The following is a 16784-nucleotide window of genomic DNA, read 5'->3' on the forward strand; positions in this document are numbered from 1 at the left end:
GAGTTTGGTGAGAATGAGTCATCTAACAGAAAGGAGAGGGGACTTACTTCTTTGGGAATAAGAAACTGGACCAGCAGGGGATGGAGGGTGGACAGTGGACGGAGAAAACACCCCTTTCAGAGTCTGAGAAGGTGGCAGGACCCCCAACTTGTCCTGGAGCCCTGGTCGGTCTGGGGCCATGAGGTGGGCCAGTGGAGAGCCGAAGGGTCCCTTCCTTCCCTCTCCCGCTGTACGAGGATGCTGGGTCCTCCTAGCTACGGTCCCAGCTAGGGCAGATGCCGCAGGGGCCAGCTGGCCAGAGAGCCCCCAATTAGGCTTTCTCATCCTTCAGGCCCTGAGCCCCCAACCCCGGCATTCCCCCCCCCCCCCCCCCCCCCCCCGCCCAATTACTGGGCAGCATTAACCCCTTGGTGCCCCGGGCCGTTAATGGAATGTTAATTGGCCTAATAGGTTTCATGTCAACAAGTCCTAATGAGCTCCTTCCTAACGAGCTGGGTCTTTCTGTGTCTAAGCCTGTTTGTCAACACGCTGGGGTTTGGGCTCCTGACTAAGGGCCTCCCCCCCGCCCACCCCCTGCAGGGCTGGGGGAGCTAGAGAGTCAGGGAGGCAGAGAGCTGCCCGTATCTACCTCCTAAAGGGGTGTCCTTCCACGGCCCTCACCCACCCAGCCCAGGCACACTGCCTCTCGGGGTCCTGGGTTTGGAAAATGGCATTTGTAGCTCTTTTTTGATGATAATAATTCAGTGACGTGAATTATTTCTCCTTGGCTATCACGTGGGGCCGAGTGCCGCATGAGGCTTTCCCCCTCCACGCTGTCCTGTAATCAGGTTCTCGGCATTAGGAGCCACCTCCCAAGGCGAGCCTCCCCGCGGTAGGACGCTGCCCTGTGGAGAACTGCACCTGGCGTGTCCTCCATCTGCAGTCTTGGCCCTGCTCCCTCGAGTGCCCTGGTGTTTGGTAACAGCGCCGGGGCCTCTGGACAGGGCGCGTGGCTCTCCCAGCCCAACAAACGCTCAGAAGACCGGGCTGGGCGGCCGCCGCCGCCGCTCAGGCCAGCTGCTTCCCTTCCCCCTCCCAGAGGGTGGGTTCCCCAGAGGCCCCGACATCCAGATGTTGCCCAAGGAGCTCCCACACCCCAGCTGCGGGGCCCTGGCACCAAAAGGCAGGCCCCGACATCCCTCTCCAGGTGGTCCCGCTTAGCCCCCCCCCCCAGCCCCAGGCCTGGCCAGCAGGCTGCCCCTGGGACGGGCAGTGTCTGTGTGGTGGGGGCCAGTGAAGAAGAGAAGGTGGCACCATCTCCTGTCCCCCTCACTCAGGTTACCAGGGCGCTGCGCCTGAGTGAGCAGAGAGGGAAACTTAAGCCCCTGATGAAAAGGCCTTCTGTTCTCTCGCAGGAGAAGCCCAGGGGGCAATGGGGCAGTGGTCTAGTGGCCTGTGGTGACCCCAGAGAGGGGGAGGGGAAGGAGGAGGGGCAAAGGCCATCTGCATTCTCGGGACAGTTTTCCTGCGTCCCCCGAGGCAGGGCTGGCTCCTGCTCCACGGTCTGGCAGCCTCTGGACTGGGCAGTCTCCGCTCAGCCTGACCGTGGTTGTTTGTGGGAGCAGATCACCCCTAACCACCCCTCCTTACCCCCAGGCAGGGCAGCCCTCAAACTGTGTGAATATTTCTAGGGACAGCGGATCTGACCTCTCATTCACTGGACAGTGAACAAAAGAATCAGATTGAAAGGTTCTCTTTAGCCCAAATCCTCCTCAATGCACTTCCTTCGCTTTGCCTTCACTATGACTTTTTCATCCAGGAATAATTGCCCCTAAAACTGCCTGTTGAGCTCTCACCCCAGATTCTGCCCCCAGACGCCCTCTGCTGGAGGCTACTGGCACTGCAGCCCTCAGAGGCTCACTTTCTTCCAGCAAAGCAGCATCTGAAATTGGTGTTCCCGGAAGGGCTCCGCCTTTGCCTTTGGGACCACAGACCCATCAAAATGTACCTCATCTCCCAGAGTTCCAGGAAAGGCTGAACCTCCCCCCCCAATCCATATTCCTTCATTCCCTCAGGGTCCAAAGAGAGCTTCCACACCCTCCAGCACCGCTCCCGCACACAGCTGACATTTAGCAGCATTGTTCGAATGAATACCTGGGTTTCCAGTGCTTTCCCACATGCGCTTAAGGTCAAAACATGCCTTCAGAGACAGGTCAGCCAGAACTGATAGTTCCTCCTCTCCCTGGAAAAGAACCAATGCACACACATGTACTCACGCATGAACACAAATGCACATGCATACACATGCATGCTGCATAGCACCCTAGAGACCCTCCTTTTTACTTAGGCAGCTCCGGAACACCCTCACATCCCCCCAGAATTCAGGCATGGAACATTTTGGGAGGCCCTGGGGAGGGGGGCTCAGCGGGAGGAGGAGAAGAGAAGGATGTCTGAGGCTGTGCCCACAAACATCTTTGGCCATCAGCACCCTCCACCTGGGAGGGCAGGGCCTGCCTCCCATAGGGGTTTCTTGCCTCACAGTGACATGCCTGTGGTTTCTAGCTCTAAATATTTCAGGGCATCTTCTGAGCCACACAGCTCTCTGGGCATCCTGTTACCCTGGGTGGCACTGCCCGGCTAGGCTGTCTCCCCTTACGGCAGCTACTTCTGGTTCAAGAAGAAATCTTGAGGCCCGGTGGGGTCAGCTTGCTTGTCATTGTGGGGTGAGGGTCAGGGACACAGTAGAGCAGACCAGGAACTGGGAATCTGGAAACTCGGGTCCCCTTCCTGTTCGCTAGCACCCAGCCCCCCAAACACACACCTCACTCCTGGCCTCCATCTCCTCGGCTGTAAGAAGGGGGATGGCCATTGGGCTCTGACTCTGTGTTGAACGAAGCCCAAGGAAAGTCTCCCTTCCTAGAATGGGCAGGCACCTCTGTAAGCCCTGAAGCGCGCGCGTACACACACACACACACACACACACACACACACACACACAGAAAAACCCACAGGTGATAGGCACACACATACACACACACATACACATACACACACCCCTAGAAAAACCCACAGGTGATAGGCACACACATACACACCTAGAAAACACACACACACAGACAGAAAAACCCACAGGTGATAGGCACACACATACACACACACACACCTAGAAAAAACACACACACACACACACACACAGAAAACCCACAGGTGATAGGCACACACATACACACACACACACCCCCCTAGAAAAACCCACAGGTGATAGGTGCACACACACACACACACACACACACACCTAGAAAACACACACACACACACACACACACACGCTGCTTCCTCCACCCTCCTGTCTAAGGCAGTGGTCGGCAAACTCATTAGCCAGCAGAGCCAAATATCAACAGTACAACGATTGAAACTTCTTTCGAGAGCCACATTTTTTAAACTTAAACTTCTTCTAACGCCACTTCTTCAAAATAGACTTGCCCAGGTCGTGGTATTTTGTGGAAGAGCCACACTCAAGGGGCCAAAGAGCCGCATGTGGCTCGAGAGCTGCAGTTTGCAGACCACTGGACTCTAAGGGGACCAGAGCCCCACGTCCTTTCCCACCACTAGGGGGTGTGGTGAGCACACCCGGGAGCAGGAGCCAGCGGAGAGGTGGGAGCTGGAGTTGGAAGGGCAGAGAGGCCTGAGGCCTCCCTGCCCTGGCAGTGCAGGTGGCTGCTCTGAAGGCCTGGGACAGGGAAAGACCTTGTCTTGTGGGCACCCGAACAGCCCCACTCCCCCTGTGCTGCCACCAGCCAAGCCTCTGTCCCCTCCCCTCGCTCCCTTCAAGCCCCAACCCCAGCTGATGCTGAGATAAGCATGGCTTTTACAGGTTATTTTACATCTGATTTGAATATTGTTTCTTTCAAGTCAAATCTCTCAGCAAGCCCCTCCCAGGCCTCTCCTGGGCTTTCACCCCTTGCAGTGTCTGGTCAGTCCAGGTGGCCCAGCCTGAGGAGATGCCCACCTGCTGGTTCCCGGGCTCCCTGTGCTCAGTATTAACGTGTGGCCCCCTTTCTCCTGCCACAGATCCTTGATGTGAATCAATCCCATGATGCAACATGCCTCCCCAGCCCCAGCTCTGACGATGATGGCCACGCAAAATGTCCCTCCCCCACCCTACCAGGACAGTCCACAGGTGAGTGTCCACCCAACCGATGGGAGGGGTGTGTGTCTTCCAGGGGCAGAGGGCAGGGCCTGGTGGGTCTGGGCTCTTCCCTGGCCAGCCTGGGGAGGCCTCTCTGGAGAGAGCTCGGCAAACACTGGAAGGGAGGTCATTGCATTTTATAGACGCGGGGGTCAGCTCTTACTCCCCACTCACAGCAGACATCAGACAAATGCTCCAAACCAGGAATATTTGGTAAACTGAGCCTGCCTTTGAGTGTTTGGGGAAACTTTTAAATTAGAGGCCCTTTTAGACCAGCACCTAGTCATGATCACCGGAGCCCCTATGTCCACCTTCTCTGCCTGCCCATCGGAGGAATCTCCCTTCTCTTCAGGATGTGCTCCGCTTCTGTCTTTCTACGCCCTGCAACCCTTCCTTCTGCTTGCAGTCCCCAGGGGCCTCGGAGACTCCAGCTTCTCCTCCTGGTCTCTTCGTCCCTCTTCGGCTCCTGGAAGCCTGGCCCGGCTTCCTGGTTGGGCTCCTGTGGGCCTTGCCCTGATCGCTTCTAACCTTTGCCCCCCGGTGCCTCCCACACCTCATTCTCCGAGGCTCTGAGTTAGCCACGATGCTGCGCTCCCACAGCAGCCTCCAACCTCTGACCGTGACCTTCACACTGTCCTGTTCTCTCTAGCCTGGTCTCACAAGTCAATATCAATTTGATAATTATTTATCGTATGTCTGTCATGTGAAATGCAGCCGGCTAGAACATTCATTCATTCATGGAGCAAATGTGACGTGAGTGCCTATTGTGTGCCAGGCAGCATTTCCCACTCCTTCCCGTCGTTGCCCTGTCCTGGCATCCCTGCATCAGACACCTCAAACACAGCCGCCCTCGTGGACAGCCCAGGGCTGGGCAGCATGAAGGGATTGGGGTGCAGACACAGGGCGGGCCCTGGCTCCCCCAGTTTAGTGTGAGCTCTAGCAGTTACGCTAGCCATCCTGGTATTCCCCGGAAACTGCCCTTTGCAGGGTGTCTAGCAAGCCGGCCACCACTGACTCCTCAGCCTGCAAAAGTGCAAGAGCACTGGGCATTCACCAGCCGGCCAGGACGTGTCCTCTGTCCCCACCCTGCCCCCACGCATCGACTCCATGCTCCTTCCTAGTCTCCCTGCCCTGCACTCATACCCAGCAAGCACTGGGCCCACGGCAGTAGCTTTTCGTGAATGACTGCAGGCTGACCTTGGCATTGACACAGATTGCTGTGTGAATGCTTCCGGGTGAGCCACAGTCGGGCCCTTTCCCTCTGCAGAGTGAGTGGGAAGCAGGAGGCCTGGACTAGGGGAGCCCTGGAAACCAGGCCCGCAATGGGGACAACATTCTTCTTCTCGGTAGACACAGGCATTGCTGGGGCCGGGGTGTTGGTAAAGAGCAGGAATTTGGGGTGTTCCTTTACTGTCCGGAGGCTGCTCTCCAAGGGCCACAGTAGCAACGGGCATGGCAATGGGGCACTTCCTGTGTTTAGCAGGTGGTGGGCACAAAGGTCCTCTCCGCTATGCCCAAGGCTCAGGGGACTGGGGTGGGCCAGGAGGTCCAGGGCTCTGCATTGGCAGCTGGCAGCGGCTGCCTCTCCCCAGCCTGTTTTGCTGCCCCGGCAGCTGGGCGAAGTTTGGGTTTGGTGGGGATTAGCAGGAGGGCTGCAGGAAGGGCCTGTGCTGCCCAAGAATGCTGATCCGAGAGAGTAGTTAAGTAGAGGAGCCTCACTCAGCACAGAGCGGAGCTTAACAAATCCCAGTTGCTGGTGGAGGAGGTGGGGGTGGGGCAGCGGCCCTGAGGCGCTCTGGAAGCCACCACGGAGCTGGTGTAGCCTTTTGGGTGAGAAATTGAAGCTCCAATTCCCCAACTGGGACTGTCCCCGGGCTATGGCCTCTGAGGAGTCACCAGTACTTCACCATTAAACTACTCTCAGAGAGGTAGGAAGGGAGGGAGGAAGTAAGGGAGAGAGGAAGGAATGGAGGAAGGAAGGAAGAAAGGAAGGAAGGAAGGAAGGAAGGAAGGAAGGAAGGAAGGAAGGAAGGAAGGAAGGATAATTTGCCTGGGGAAGCCACACACCTCTTTGAGACCTCAGAGATCCAGGGCTGAAGAATCTGGCTCAGCATCCATAGTAGAGACTAGGCCAAGATCTGGTGTCTTTATGGCCTTGGCTGGGCTACTGGGCTATAGCGAGATTGCCATGGGCTTCCCTGGGCTGGGCTGGTTCCCAAGGAAACCATCAGGATGGGATGGGGGGGAGGAGGGGATCATGCGAGGAGTTAGGGCAGCAGTGGAGTAGGTGGGAGGGCAGAGGGGTTGAGGTCGCCAGAACATGGGCTCATGGGGCACATAGTCTATGAGGAGTGCTAAACGTTGAGGCCAGTTGGCTTTTGGGGGGCCCTCCTCCCCACTCTCAGGGCTGCTGAGAGTGGCTTGCCCATAGGAATGTCTTCCATGTGGGTTTCCTGCTGGGAACTTGCTCTGGTCCCCCTGCCTTCTTCCCACCAGGACTGCGGAAGGCCGATCCCGCTTCTCGGGGGAGGCCCTGCCGCCCTGCCCCGCGGTGCTCATTATCTGCGAGCGCCAGCTGCTCTCTGGCGCCGTGTCCTCAGGAAAGCCGGGGCCAGGGGGGGCAGGGCTCGGGCACACGAGGGCCTCTGGAAGGATGCCCACCCCCTCCTCCTTCCGGGAGCTCTCATCTCATTACTGTGGGACCCAGTCTGACTTGTCTCCTCCAGGCCTGCACAGCTGAGCACATCTCTAGGTCGCCTCTCGGAAACCCAATTCCTGACACTGTCGAAAAGGACAGCGTCTGACAAAGTCCCCAAAACGAGAAAGGAAGCGAGAGGCAGCGCCCCTCCTGAGACCGGGGCAGCCGTTTTAATAACGTTCCCGTAGCGCTGAGGGCAAGCGGAGCCGAGCATAATCTACTCCAATGCACAGGAGGCCCTCACTTTGGAAAATTAGGAATCTGCATTGCAAAATTCCCAAGCCTCGGACCTTCTTTATAATAAATTAGAAATTTTTTTTTTTTCAAGGCAAGTTTTTAACTTGGCAATTTCATTTTTGAAGTTTGGGGAATAAAGTTATTAGCATGGAGGAGGCTTTCTCTCTCCTCCCATTTGCATAGAGCAGCGTTCGCTGTATGGGGCGCACCACGCGGACGATGGCCATTCAGCCCCCACCCCTCAGCCCATTTCAGCCCAACATGGGGCAACTCGTGATTGCTCGTGAGGATGTCACTCTGTGTTTACTGTGCACCTCAGACAGACCTTACGCTTAGAAAGCGCTAAAGCAGCGACCACTGGACACATCCTATGGCCTGCTTCTTCCTGCCGGGGCTTTCCGATAAGTTCCACCAGGGTCGCACCCCTGCTGCTGTCTAACCCAGCGCCTCACCTCCCTCAAGGTAGCTGGGCCCTTGGTCCACACAGACCTCCCTGAGAGCAGGGGTGTGTCACCTGGGCGCCTGCAGTTCTATGATGCTTGTTCCATGAAAGCATCGTGTCCCGGGAGACATGTGAACTAGGTGTGTGGGCCTCCGCTCACTGTGTTGTATGAATTTCTGTATCACCGCTTCTGTTCTTCCGCATCTCTGCCACCTGTCACCTGGACCCCCGACCCCCAGCCCTCCTGCCACAGCCCAGCACCCCAGTTCTAAGGAACTCTCCAAGTTACTACATTCTCTACTGTCGCTCCCTCCCAGAATCCTCATGGTGACACAGCGGCCCTCTTGCTCCTTCTAGGCATACACCTCTCATTCATGTGCTCTCTCTCCACCTCTGAAAGGTCCTTCAAGTTCTCCCATTTCCTGTAACATTCATTCCACATGCAACCTCATTAACCAAGCAAAGTTCTCCCTCTGGTACCTCCACTGGCAATTTCAGGAAACCCTCTGGATTTACCAGCTCCTCCACCCTCGCCTTACCCACACACAAAAACCCACCCCCACGCTTCCTCAAACATACACACATACACACTGTTCCTCAGATATCTTTGCCCTTGGCTTGTAGGAAGACAAATCCTGCATCTGGTCTAGTTGTGTGTGTATTTAGGGCTCAGTCTTCCTCTGTCTGCATGGCCCCAGCACATGGGGCTGCATGAGCATTTAGACTAGAAAGCAGAAACCTTGGTGGGGTCGGCCTCACCCACCAGGCGCAGCCCCTATGAATGAGGGCACTCAGTTGACAGTTTAGGAACAAGTTGAAGGGTAGGTAGGTAGGTGCGTATGTAGCATGACTTGATGGTGGGTGATGTCGAAAGGGTTTGGCAGTTCCTCAAGGATGTGGCCTCATTGGTGACCAGAGGGAGGCGGGGCACACAAGTTAGGACTTCAGGGCTGTCTGGGGAGCTCATGTCAGACTTCAATTATCTCCTTGGGACCCTTGGGCAAAAGCTGTGTTCATCCATCCCCTCCACCCCTCTGCAGCCCACGGATGAGGAGAATGGTGTCCAGAACCCCAAGAAACTGTGCTTGGAGATTGGGGGTCAAGGTGATGCTATCCTACCTTTTCTGTCACAGGGAGGCTGAGCTGGGCCAGCATGTTAGGGAGGCCAGACCCCTCCATTCCTCCAAGTGCCTCCTCACCCTCCCCATCCCAGCGCCATTCCCACTCCGGTGGGTCGGTGGGTCGGTGGGTCGGTGGGTCGGTGGGTCGGTGGGTCGGGAGCAGCCATCCTGTGGAAGCTGGACCTTTGATCAGTCATTGGGGTTCCCATGGTGATTTCACAGCTGGATGCAGAGGGGGTGGCGAGGGCCCCCTGGCTGTGAATGGCCCCTGCCCGGGCCTTGCAGCTGCGGCCACAGAAGCTGGTTCAGATGTTTTCACACTTTGCAGCCCTCTCATCTCTTTAAGGGCTGGAGCCCCCTGCCTTGCAGGCCCTCTGCTCGGCTGCCTGTGAAACTCATTGGCTTTGCAGCAATGCAGTCAATTCAGCAGCTTTGAAGGTCCCCCTAAGCCTTTTTTGCGGTTGTGATTGACAGCTCTCGTGCCCCTGGGGGCAGCACCCCAGGGACCATCTGGGCGAACTGCCTGCCCTTGCTTTGACTCATCCACACAGACTCCAAACAGACTCTCCTATTTCTTTTCTTATGTTCGGCTGGGTTTTTCTCTCTGTGCACCGTGACCTCTCTCCCTGGCTGCTGGGGCCACCAAGGCCTTTAAACCGGACACATCCCTAAACTCCAACTCACTTAAGACCCGGAGTCCTCCTGTGTAAAAGGCAAGGCAGCCTCAGGCCCCACTATGCTCCTTTGTGTCCCCATTTAGGAGAAGGCGGGCCAGCCAGGAGGCCTGCAAACACTCCCTCACTCCAATGGCCTTGTCCAGGTATTTTAGCCAATAAACTTGTTACCTGAATTCTGATATTTACCCAGAGAACAGAGATTTTATTGTCTATCCTCTTACTACCAAGCAGCATGAGTGCCCTCAACAGCTACAAAAATAGTTAATGGCCCAAGTATACGAAGCTTAAAATAAATCCGGGAACAGGTGGTCAAGTAGCCACTGGCCCAGGAGCCTGAGACACGCTGCCCCCCTCCCCCCCAGGAGACCTAGGAGCTCCGGTGTCTGCCTGGCCCGGCGGGAGGGGAGGCGGGACGATTCGTGGCCCAAGGGTGTTTGCTGTTCTTGGAGTTCTGGGTCTGCAGGAGGAAGAGTGGGATGACTATAGAGTAGAAACGCAGGAATCCTAGGCTCTGTCCCAGCCCTACTGCTGAGGAATGGTGTCAACTTAGGCGAGTCATTTCAGTACGATTCCTTCCATTCTCTCATCCATTCAGTACATATTTTTTATTAGGAACACACTAGGCATATCAAATATGTGTTTCCAGATCTAAACACTGCCCCCCACACACACACACACAAACACACTGTGCACACACATTGCAATCTGATTCGCCACTGAGGGCCTCCTAGAAATCACTGGTTTGGCACTACTACGTGAGCGAGGAGTCCCCTAGAAATGGGTGGAAGGGTGGGGCACATACAATTTCTAGGAAAGTGCAATAACTGGGAGGAGAAAGACTCAAGTCCAAGTCCACGGCCTCTCTCCTATTAGCCACATGTCAGCAACACCCCAGAAGTGCAGGCAGGGCCAGCGGGCATTTACAATCTCCTCTTGTAAACCACTGCCTAGAAATTCTACTAAAAGTGATTAGTTCCTTAAGACCCCCGTGGTACGCCACTGAGGAACTCTCCCGGGGTCTGTTCTGCCCAGTCAGCCCTGGGATCAGGTGTAGGTGACCCAGGCCTGCTGTTGCAGGAGCCTCTTTAAGCTACATTGGGCCGGCCTGGCTCTGCAGCCAGCCCTTCCTGCTCTGCACTGACTGAGTTGGGGAGTGCTGGGGGAGCCCTCATTGACCCCATCCCTTTTTGGATCACTGAGCCTTTTAACACATCACTCAGCCCCTCATCCGGTCAGTCATTCAATCATTTAACAAACACACTGGGGAGCCCCCCATGACCAGCATGGCAGTGGGAACCGGGAACCAGTCCACAGGGAGACAGGCAGATAGGGCTCCATGGTGTCACAGGCGGTAGGTTAACACACATACAGACCAGGCAGGGTCATGCTACCTGGGTTGGGGAGATGCAACGTTGGGAAAGGCCTCCTGGGAGACTAGGGCTCCGGCTGAGCTGGGAAAGGAGTGGCTTCCCCACGGCCAGGGGGAGGGGGGCGCACATGGACATGCCCTGCAGAGGCATTCCAACACAAATAAGAGCACCTGAAACTGTGTGCAGCTTCCCAGCTTCCCCTCACCCTAGAGCGTCTGCTCACTTCCTGATCAGACTAGACGGTCAGCCCCCAGGTTTTGCATTCCTGTACGCAGAGCTCTCTGGGTGAAGGTGGAAGAGGCTTTGGTTTGCAACATTTGCTAACTTCTGTGGTGCAAATGCTCCCACCACGAACAATTTCAAGCTACCAATGTAACGTTAACCATCTTGCAAAACTCCTGAAAATTTATGTTGGTTTTCATGCCCGGCTGATGTGGCTCAGTGGTTGAGTATCGACTTATGAACCAGGAGGTCCTGGTTTGATCGATGATTTTTCTCTCATCATTTGTGTTTCTCTCCCTCTCCCTTCCTCTCTGAAAGCAATTTTTTTTTTTTTTTTTAATTTTAAGTTGGCTTTCCTAGGCCAGAATCAGGGAGCTCTAAGCAGTCATTTAACAGTCACACTCTGTCCTGGTCCCTGCAAATCTCTCTCTGTTCCTGCTCTTCAGGCTGTACTTCTAGGTAACCACCCCCAAATTCACCATAAGTCACTCATCCCCCCTGCCCCAGACCTATGGACAGCTGCTGGGCCTTTCCCTTTGAGCCCCCGTTCCTGAGGAAGGGTGTCTCTGGCTAGAAAAAGAAATCCATGTGGATATGAACACATTCTCCAGACCTGGAGGAAATGCAGAGTTTGCCGAATTGGCCCCCAGGAGCTAAATAAATGAGTCACCATCCTCCCAAGACTAGTTCTGCTCTCTCACCCCTCCTGCTTCTGAGCCCCCGCAGCAGCCCCTCAGCCGGGCCTCTTGGGATGCTCGGGTGTGGCCACCTCGGATTACACTTCATTCTGTGCTCTCCTCTATAACCAGAAAGGCCTCCCTAACGCCCTGCCCCGAAAGGAGAGACGAGAGGAGGGGGAGCCCCTCCCCTCAGCCCTGTCTCCTACCTCACCTTCAAGTGCACAAGGAAATTCTCCCAGTGGGCAGAGCGGGGCACCAGCCTGGCCTGTATTTCACCCCTGGATGGGCTGTGCAGACACAGCCTCACCTTGCTGTAGGAAAGAAGCATGTCCTGGAATTCGCGTGTTCAATAGCAACACCACCCTCCACCCTTGGAGCACTTCTGAGCTTCCGAAGCCCTTTTTTCCCACGGTGCATCATGGGATACAAGCCCCACCCCAGCTCTCTGCAGCGGGTAGTGGTCATTAAAGCACCCTCCTGGTGTCCCAGCCTGTTGGTGTTGGAAGGGACTTCAGATGCCATCTCACCCAGCCACCCATCTAGAAAGCTTCCTGACCCTGCACGGGGGCCCAGCTGATCAGCCTTCTCTGCATGGCCTCGTAGTAGTGAAAACTCCAGCCCCTTTCCCCTGGTAGCAGTCCATTCTGCATTGAGAACTAGAAGGTGGGAACTTACCCAGGTTGAGCCCAGATCTGTCTCGGTGTTATATAGATCTAATGCACTGTTTGTAATTTGATCCTTCGGGGCATACAGGATAGAATCTAGAATCAAATCTTTTTAAAAATATATATATTTTATTGATTTTTTACAGAGAGGAAGGGAGAGAGATAGAGAGCTAGAAACGTCGATGAGAGAGAAACATCAACCAGCTGCCTCTTGCACACCCCCTACCGGGGATGTGCCCGCAACCAACGTACATGCCCCTGACCGGAATCGAACCCGGGACCTTTCAGTCCGCAGACCGATGCTCAACCACTGAGCCAAACCGGTTTTGGCTAGAATCAAGCCTTTCATTCACACAACTCAAAGAGAGGCTTTCACATCTCTCCATCGTCCCCCTTACACATTTCAGATTCCTCCCAATAGTCCTCATACGGCTCAGTGCAGGATCCCTTCCCCGGTCAGTGCTCCTCTGAGTGTGCCTCCTGCCCCTGTCCCAGCACGATGGGTGGCACTGGAGGCTTTGGGCGGACTGCGCCTCTGAGTGCAGCATTTGCTGAGGCCAGTTTTCTCATTTGTTTGTTCGACAGACATATTACACTTTGGACATAACTAGCCTGCTGTCAACAAAAGCTGCTGCTGAACTGTCTCCCCTGTTTGGCACTTAAAGTATTGATTTTTTTTTTTTTCCGAAGTGCTAAAAGTGTTAAGTGCCGAATTATTAGATGAAAATGAATCTTGTTAGACTCAGAGTGTTGCCAACATCTTTAAAGACCTTTTGGATCTGTTTCCTGTCACCCACGTTTGTTAAGCATTTCGCTAGACATCCTCTAAGCATTGAAGAGGAGGGTCAGGCAGAAAGCATACGCCCTCTCCTAGTAGCCTTCTACATGCTGATACCAACTCTGAAGCTGTGGTCCTTTGGGGGAAGCTGGGAGGTACCAGGTGAGGTCACTTACACTGTCTGTGCCTACCACGTCTGCCCCATCTGCCAGCTCCGAAGGCGTGTTAAAGCCAGAAACTGAGCCTCCTAGCAGGCACTCGGCCCTGTGACCCCAGTGCCCAGCACAGTGCCCAGTACATGTCAGGGACCGGAGTAGCATTTGGAGAAACAATCCGTTGTATTTGTGAACGGAAGAAACTGGCCCGGGTCAATGTGAGCATTAGCAATATTTAGTATTTCTGAGTCCACCTTCTTTCTCTGTTTTGAAAATTGGAACATTCGTTTCTACTTTCTTCCTTACAGCATCTCTTTAATACGCGTGAATCCTAAGAGGGCACCAATGTGCTTACTGATAAGATGATAGGAGGGTGGGAGAGGTAAGGGATTTGCCCAAGGCCCACAGCTACCAGAAGGCAGTAGGACTCCGGGTCCCATGGAGGCTGTCCAGCCTCCTGTGCACTGGGTCTGAGAAAGTTCCCCCAGCTTGGCCAACAATAGCAAGGCTATTTCATCCTAACAAAGGAATGATGGGGACACAGTATAGTAAAGCAGATATGGTTCTTTTATAGTCCCAGTCTCATTCACTGCCCATCATTCATTCATTCGGTTCACTGGTTTGACAAATATTTATTGAGCCTCTACTAGTGCCAGGCAGAGTCCTTTTGTCTGGGGGGCAGGAGAGATTTAACTAAGCAAATAGACATATAGCACATGTCATGATAAGGGCTATGAAATAAGGCAGAGGAAGGGCATTGCAAGGGGCAAAGGGGCTCTTTTCTCTGAAGATGTGATGTCTGAGCAGAGACTTAAATGGAGAGAATGAGACAGCAGGTGTCTTGGGGATATCGGTACCAGCAAAACTGTGCTGTGTTCATGGAAGTACAATACTTTTCTCCCAGAAAGCAGGGACCTAGATCAGATGATAAACTTTTTAGCTATAAAATATCTGCTGCCTTTGCAGTGGATTCATTCATTTAACCTCTCGCTTATTTTCTCTACAAACACTAAGTGTCTACTCTGTGTCGGGGGATGGGTGCTGGGGGTGAAGGTGTGGACGAAGTGCAGGAGGCAGACAAATCTATGAGCCCAACGGCACAGGGGGCAGCGCTGTCTCGGTGCGACGGACAGGCGAGACATGTCACCATTCATGACATTTGAGGGATCCCTCTGACCAAAGAAAATATAACATAAAAGCATTATCTTCTGTAATGATGGTTATCAGAAGTTTTAAAGCCATTTAAACATTTCTTCAAATGAAATCTTATACAGGAAATTCAACATATCATATTAAAAGGAGTTTCCCTGATTATAAAAATATATATATTAAGGCCCTAGAGAGGCACCTTTAAAGCATGTAAGAGGATGAAAACAACTGCTCTAAATATTTGTGAGAGCTGAGAACAGAAGCCTGAGCAGAGTCACTAAAATCTGCTTATCTTCACGTGGTCAACCAAACCTGGGGACCATTCAGTTTTCTATTGAAACCTTTAAAACAGTTACCTCTGGCTTGTGTTACAGGCAATAGACCTGCCCACATGAGAACATCTCAGCTATTTTTTCCTCCTCTCCAAGTTAGCAAACTTAACACTGCCCAGTGCATCCCAGGTGACTCCTCGGCACAATTTAAAGGGCTCGGTTTGGGGCTTTTTTTTTTTTTTTTTTTTTTTTCCGGCTTCTGGACAGAGGTTACCACCTTAGTTTGCATTAAGAATCATCTCTTATATATATATTTAATTATATATATATAATTTTTTATTTTTATTTTTTATTGATTTCAGAGAGGAAGTGAGAGGGAGAGAGAGAAACATCAATGATGAGAGAGAATCATAGATCAGCCATCTCCTACACACCTCCGACTGGGGATCGAGCCCGCAGCCCAGGCATGTGCCCTGATTGGGAATCAAACCATGACCTCCTGGTTCATGGGTCAGGAGCCACACTGGCCAGGCAACAATCATCTCCTTTAAAGTGTGCCGTGTACCACCTGGTTTTGAATGGCCCTGTGTTGTTCTCCAGCACATTCTCATGTGAAGAAAGACCTGCTTACTCCCGACTGTAGCGCATATACAAATGGACACTCGTTATACACTCACCACAGGCCACGGCAGCCCTAGCCATTCCAGCCAGGCGTCCTGGCCACACTAACCGCCACCTCCTCTTTCTTCTCTCTGCAGATGACGGCAACTGCTCAGACACCCTCTAAGGCCCAGGCTGTCCATATCTCCGCACCCTCTGCTGCTGCCAGCACTCCTGTGCCCAGTGCCCCCATTGACCCCCAGGCCCAGCTGGAAGCTGACAAGCGAGCTGTGTACAGGTAGGAGACACCCCAGCCAGCCTCAGGCCCAAGCTGTGAGAGATGAGCCTGCAGACCAGTGGGTGGGCTCAGCAAAGACAGTGGCCAGCAGCTGCTTCCTTCTTGGCCTTCTCTCTCTGATCAATCCGGAGGTCCCTCAGCTGGCCACTGGGGTTGACAATAGCCCCTGGAATTGTCTAGTGAGGGATACGAGGGCCTGGGCAGTATCTTCCAGGGGGAACCCTTCTTCATCCCTGTTGGGGAAACGAGCCCTAATGAGCCAGAAACCCTCCACTCAGCAACCAGGCAGCTGCCTGGGGACTGCTCTCTGCCTCATCTCACTGTTGCCTTTACTCCAGCAAAAAGCTCTGCGCATCTATTGCACCGCCTGGCACTTGGTATGACGCGAGCTTTAGTGTGCCTGGTAGCCATTGGCAGAGCTTGTTAAATTCATGTTGTGGGCTCCATGCCCCACCCTGAGTCCATAGGTGAGGCTATAGCAACATGAACTTGTGAAAGCATGCCTGGTGACTCCAGTGCATCTGGTCCTAGAACCACATTTCGATTCATGGTCATCTTGGGATTTTTAGCAACAGGCGTTGTGTGCGGCTGTGTAGGTCCTGGCACCTCCCCCAGGTGGGGGCAGAGAGCAGGAACTCATTCCATCTTGCTCTGCACCAGCCCATGCACCCAGGGCTGGGCCCCCCCTAATGGTCCAGAGGGCGGGAAGAACTCAGGGAAGTTCCTGTTTATGTCTGTGGCTGGGAAGAAGCTGGCATCTACTGAGAGCAGGAGTGAACGAGGCTCCAGCAGGGGCTGAAGAGAAGGTGCCTGGGCCACACTCGGCTCTGCGGCTGGACCCCGGCTCACGTTCGCTGTGTGAGCGTAGGCGTTCAGGTGCATCAGTGAGCCCAGCTTACCTCTGGCTGGGCCACACTGCAGCAGGTGCTAACGTCAGTAACGTGTGCAATGGGCCACCCAGGGCGGAGAGGAAGAAGATTGATTTCCTCTTCCTCACTCCCCACCCCCCAGATGACAGTGCCTTTATGGTAATGGTGGCGATTATGGCTGTTATTATCATTATCGTTGGCATTATTTTTAGTTACTCAGATGAGCTGAAGGCCTCTAATGCTAACAGTGGGGAGTCCAGAACAGTGGGCTCTGATCCATAGATCCTGGCACAGCGGTGTTTGCCAGGCCTGAGGAAAGATACATCACAGGGCCTGCCCGCCCACCCCAATGCACAGGCCCGGCCCAGCTGCCTGCAGGCAGT

General features: G+C 54.1%; 1 protein-coding gene and 1 long non-coding RNA gene across 3 annotated transcripts in view; one reads left to right on the forward strand and one right to left on the reverse strand.

The window, feature by feature from the left end:
• The window catches only part of LOC311613558, a 475229-nt gene that overhangs the window by 383604 nt on the left and 74841 nt on the right, over positions 1–16784 (reverse strand). The window lies entirely within an intron of this gene.
• PKNOX2 (PBX/knotted 1 homeobox 2) overlaps positions 1–16784 on the forward strand; it is a 226186-nt gene that overhangs the window by 145976 nt on the left and 63426 nt on the right. For both annotated transcript variants that reach the window (XM_084867568.1, XM_084867567.1), the window contains exons 3-4: positions 4051–4159; positions 15393–15532. In XM_084867568.1, the coding sequence (XP_084723694.1) occupies positions 4073–4159; positions 15393–15532 (227 nt within the window). In that variant the 5' untranslated portion in view covers positions 4051–4072. The remainder of the gene's footprint in view (positions 1–4050; positions 4160–15392; positions 15533–16784) is intronic.

Source organism: Pipistrellus hanaki (genome assembly GCF_964339955.1).
Source record: "Pipistrellus hanaki genome assembly, chromosome: 19".
Taxonomy (NCBI): Eukaryota; Metazoa; Chordata; class Mammalia; order Chiroptera; family Vespertilionidae; genus Pipistrellus; species Pipistrellus hanaki.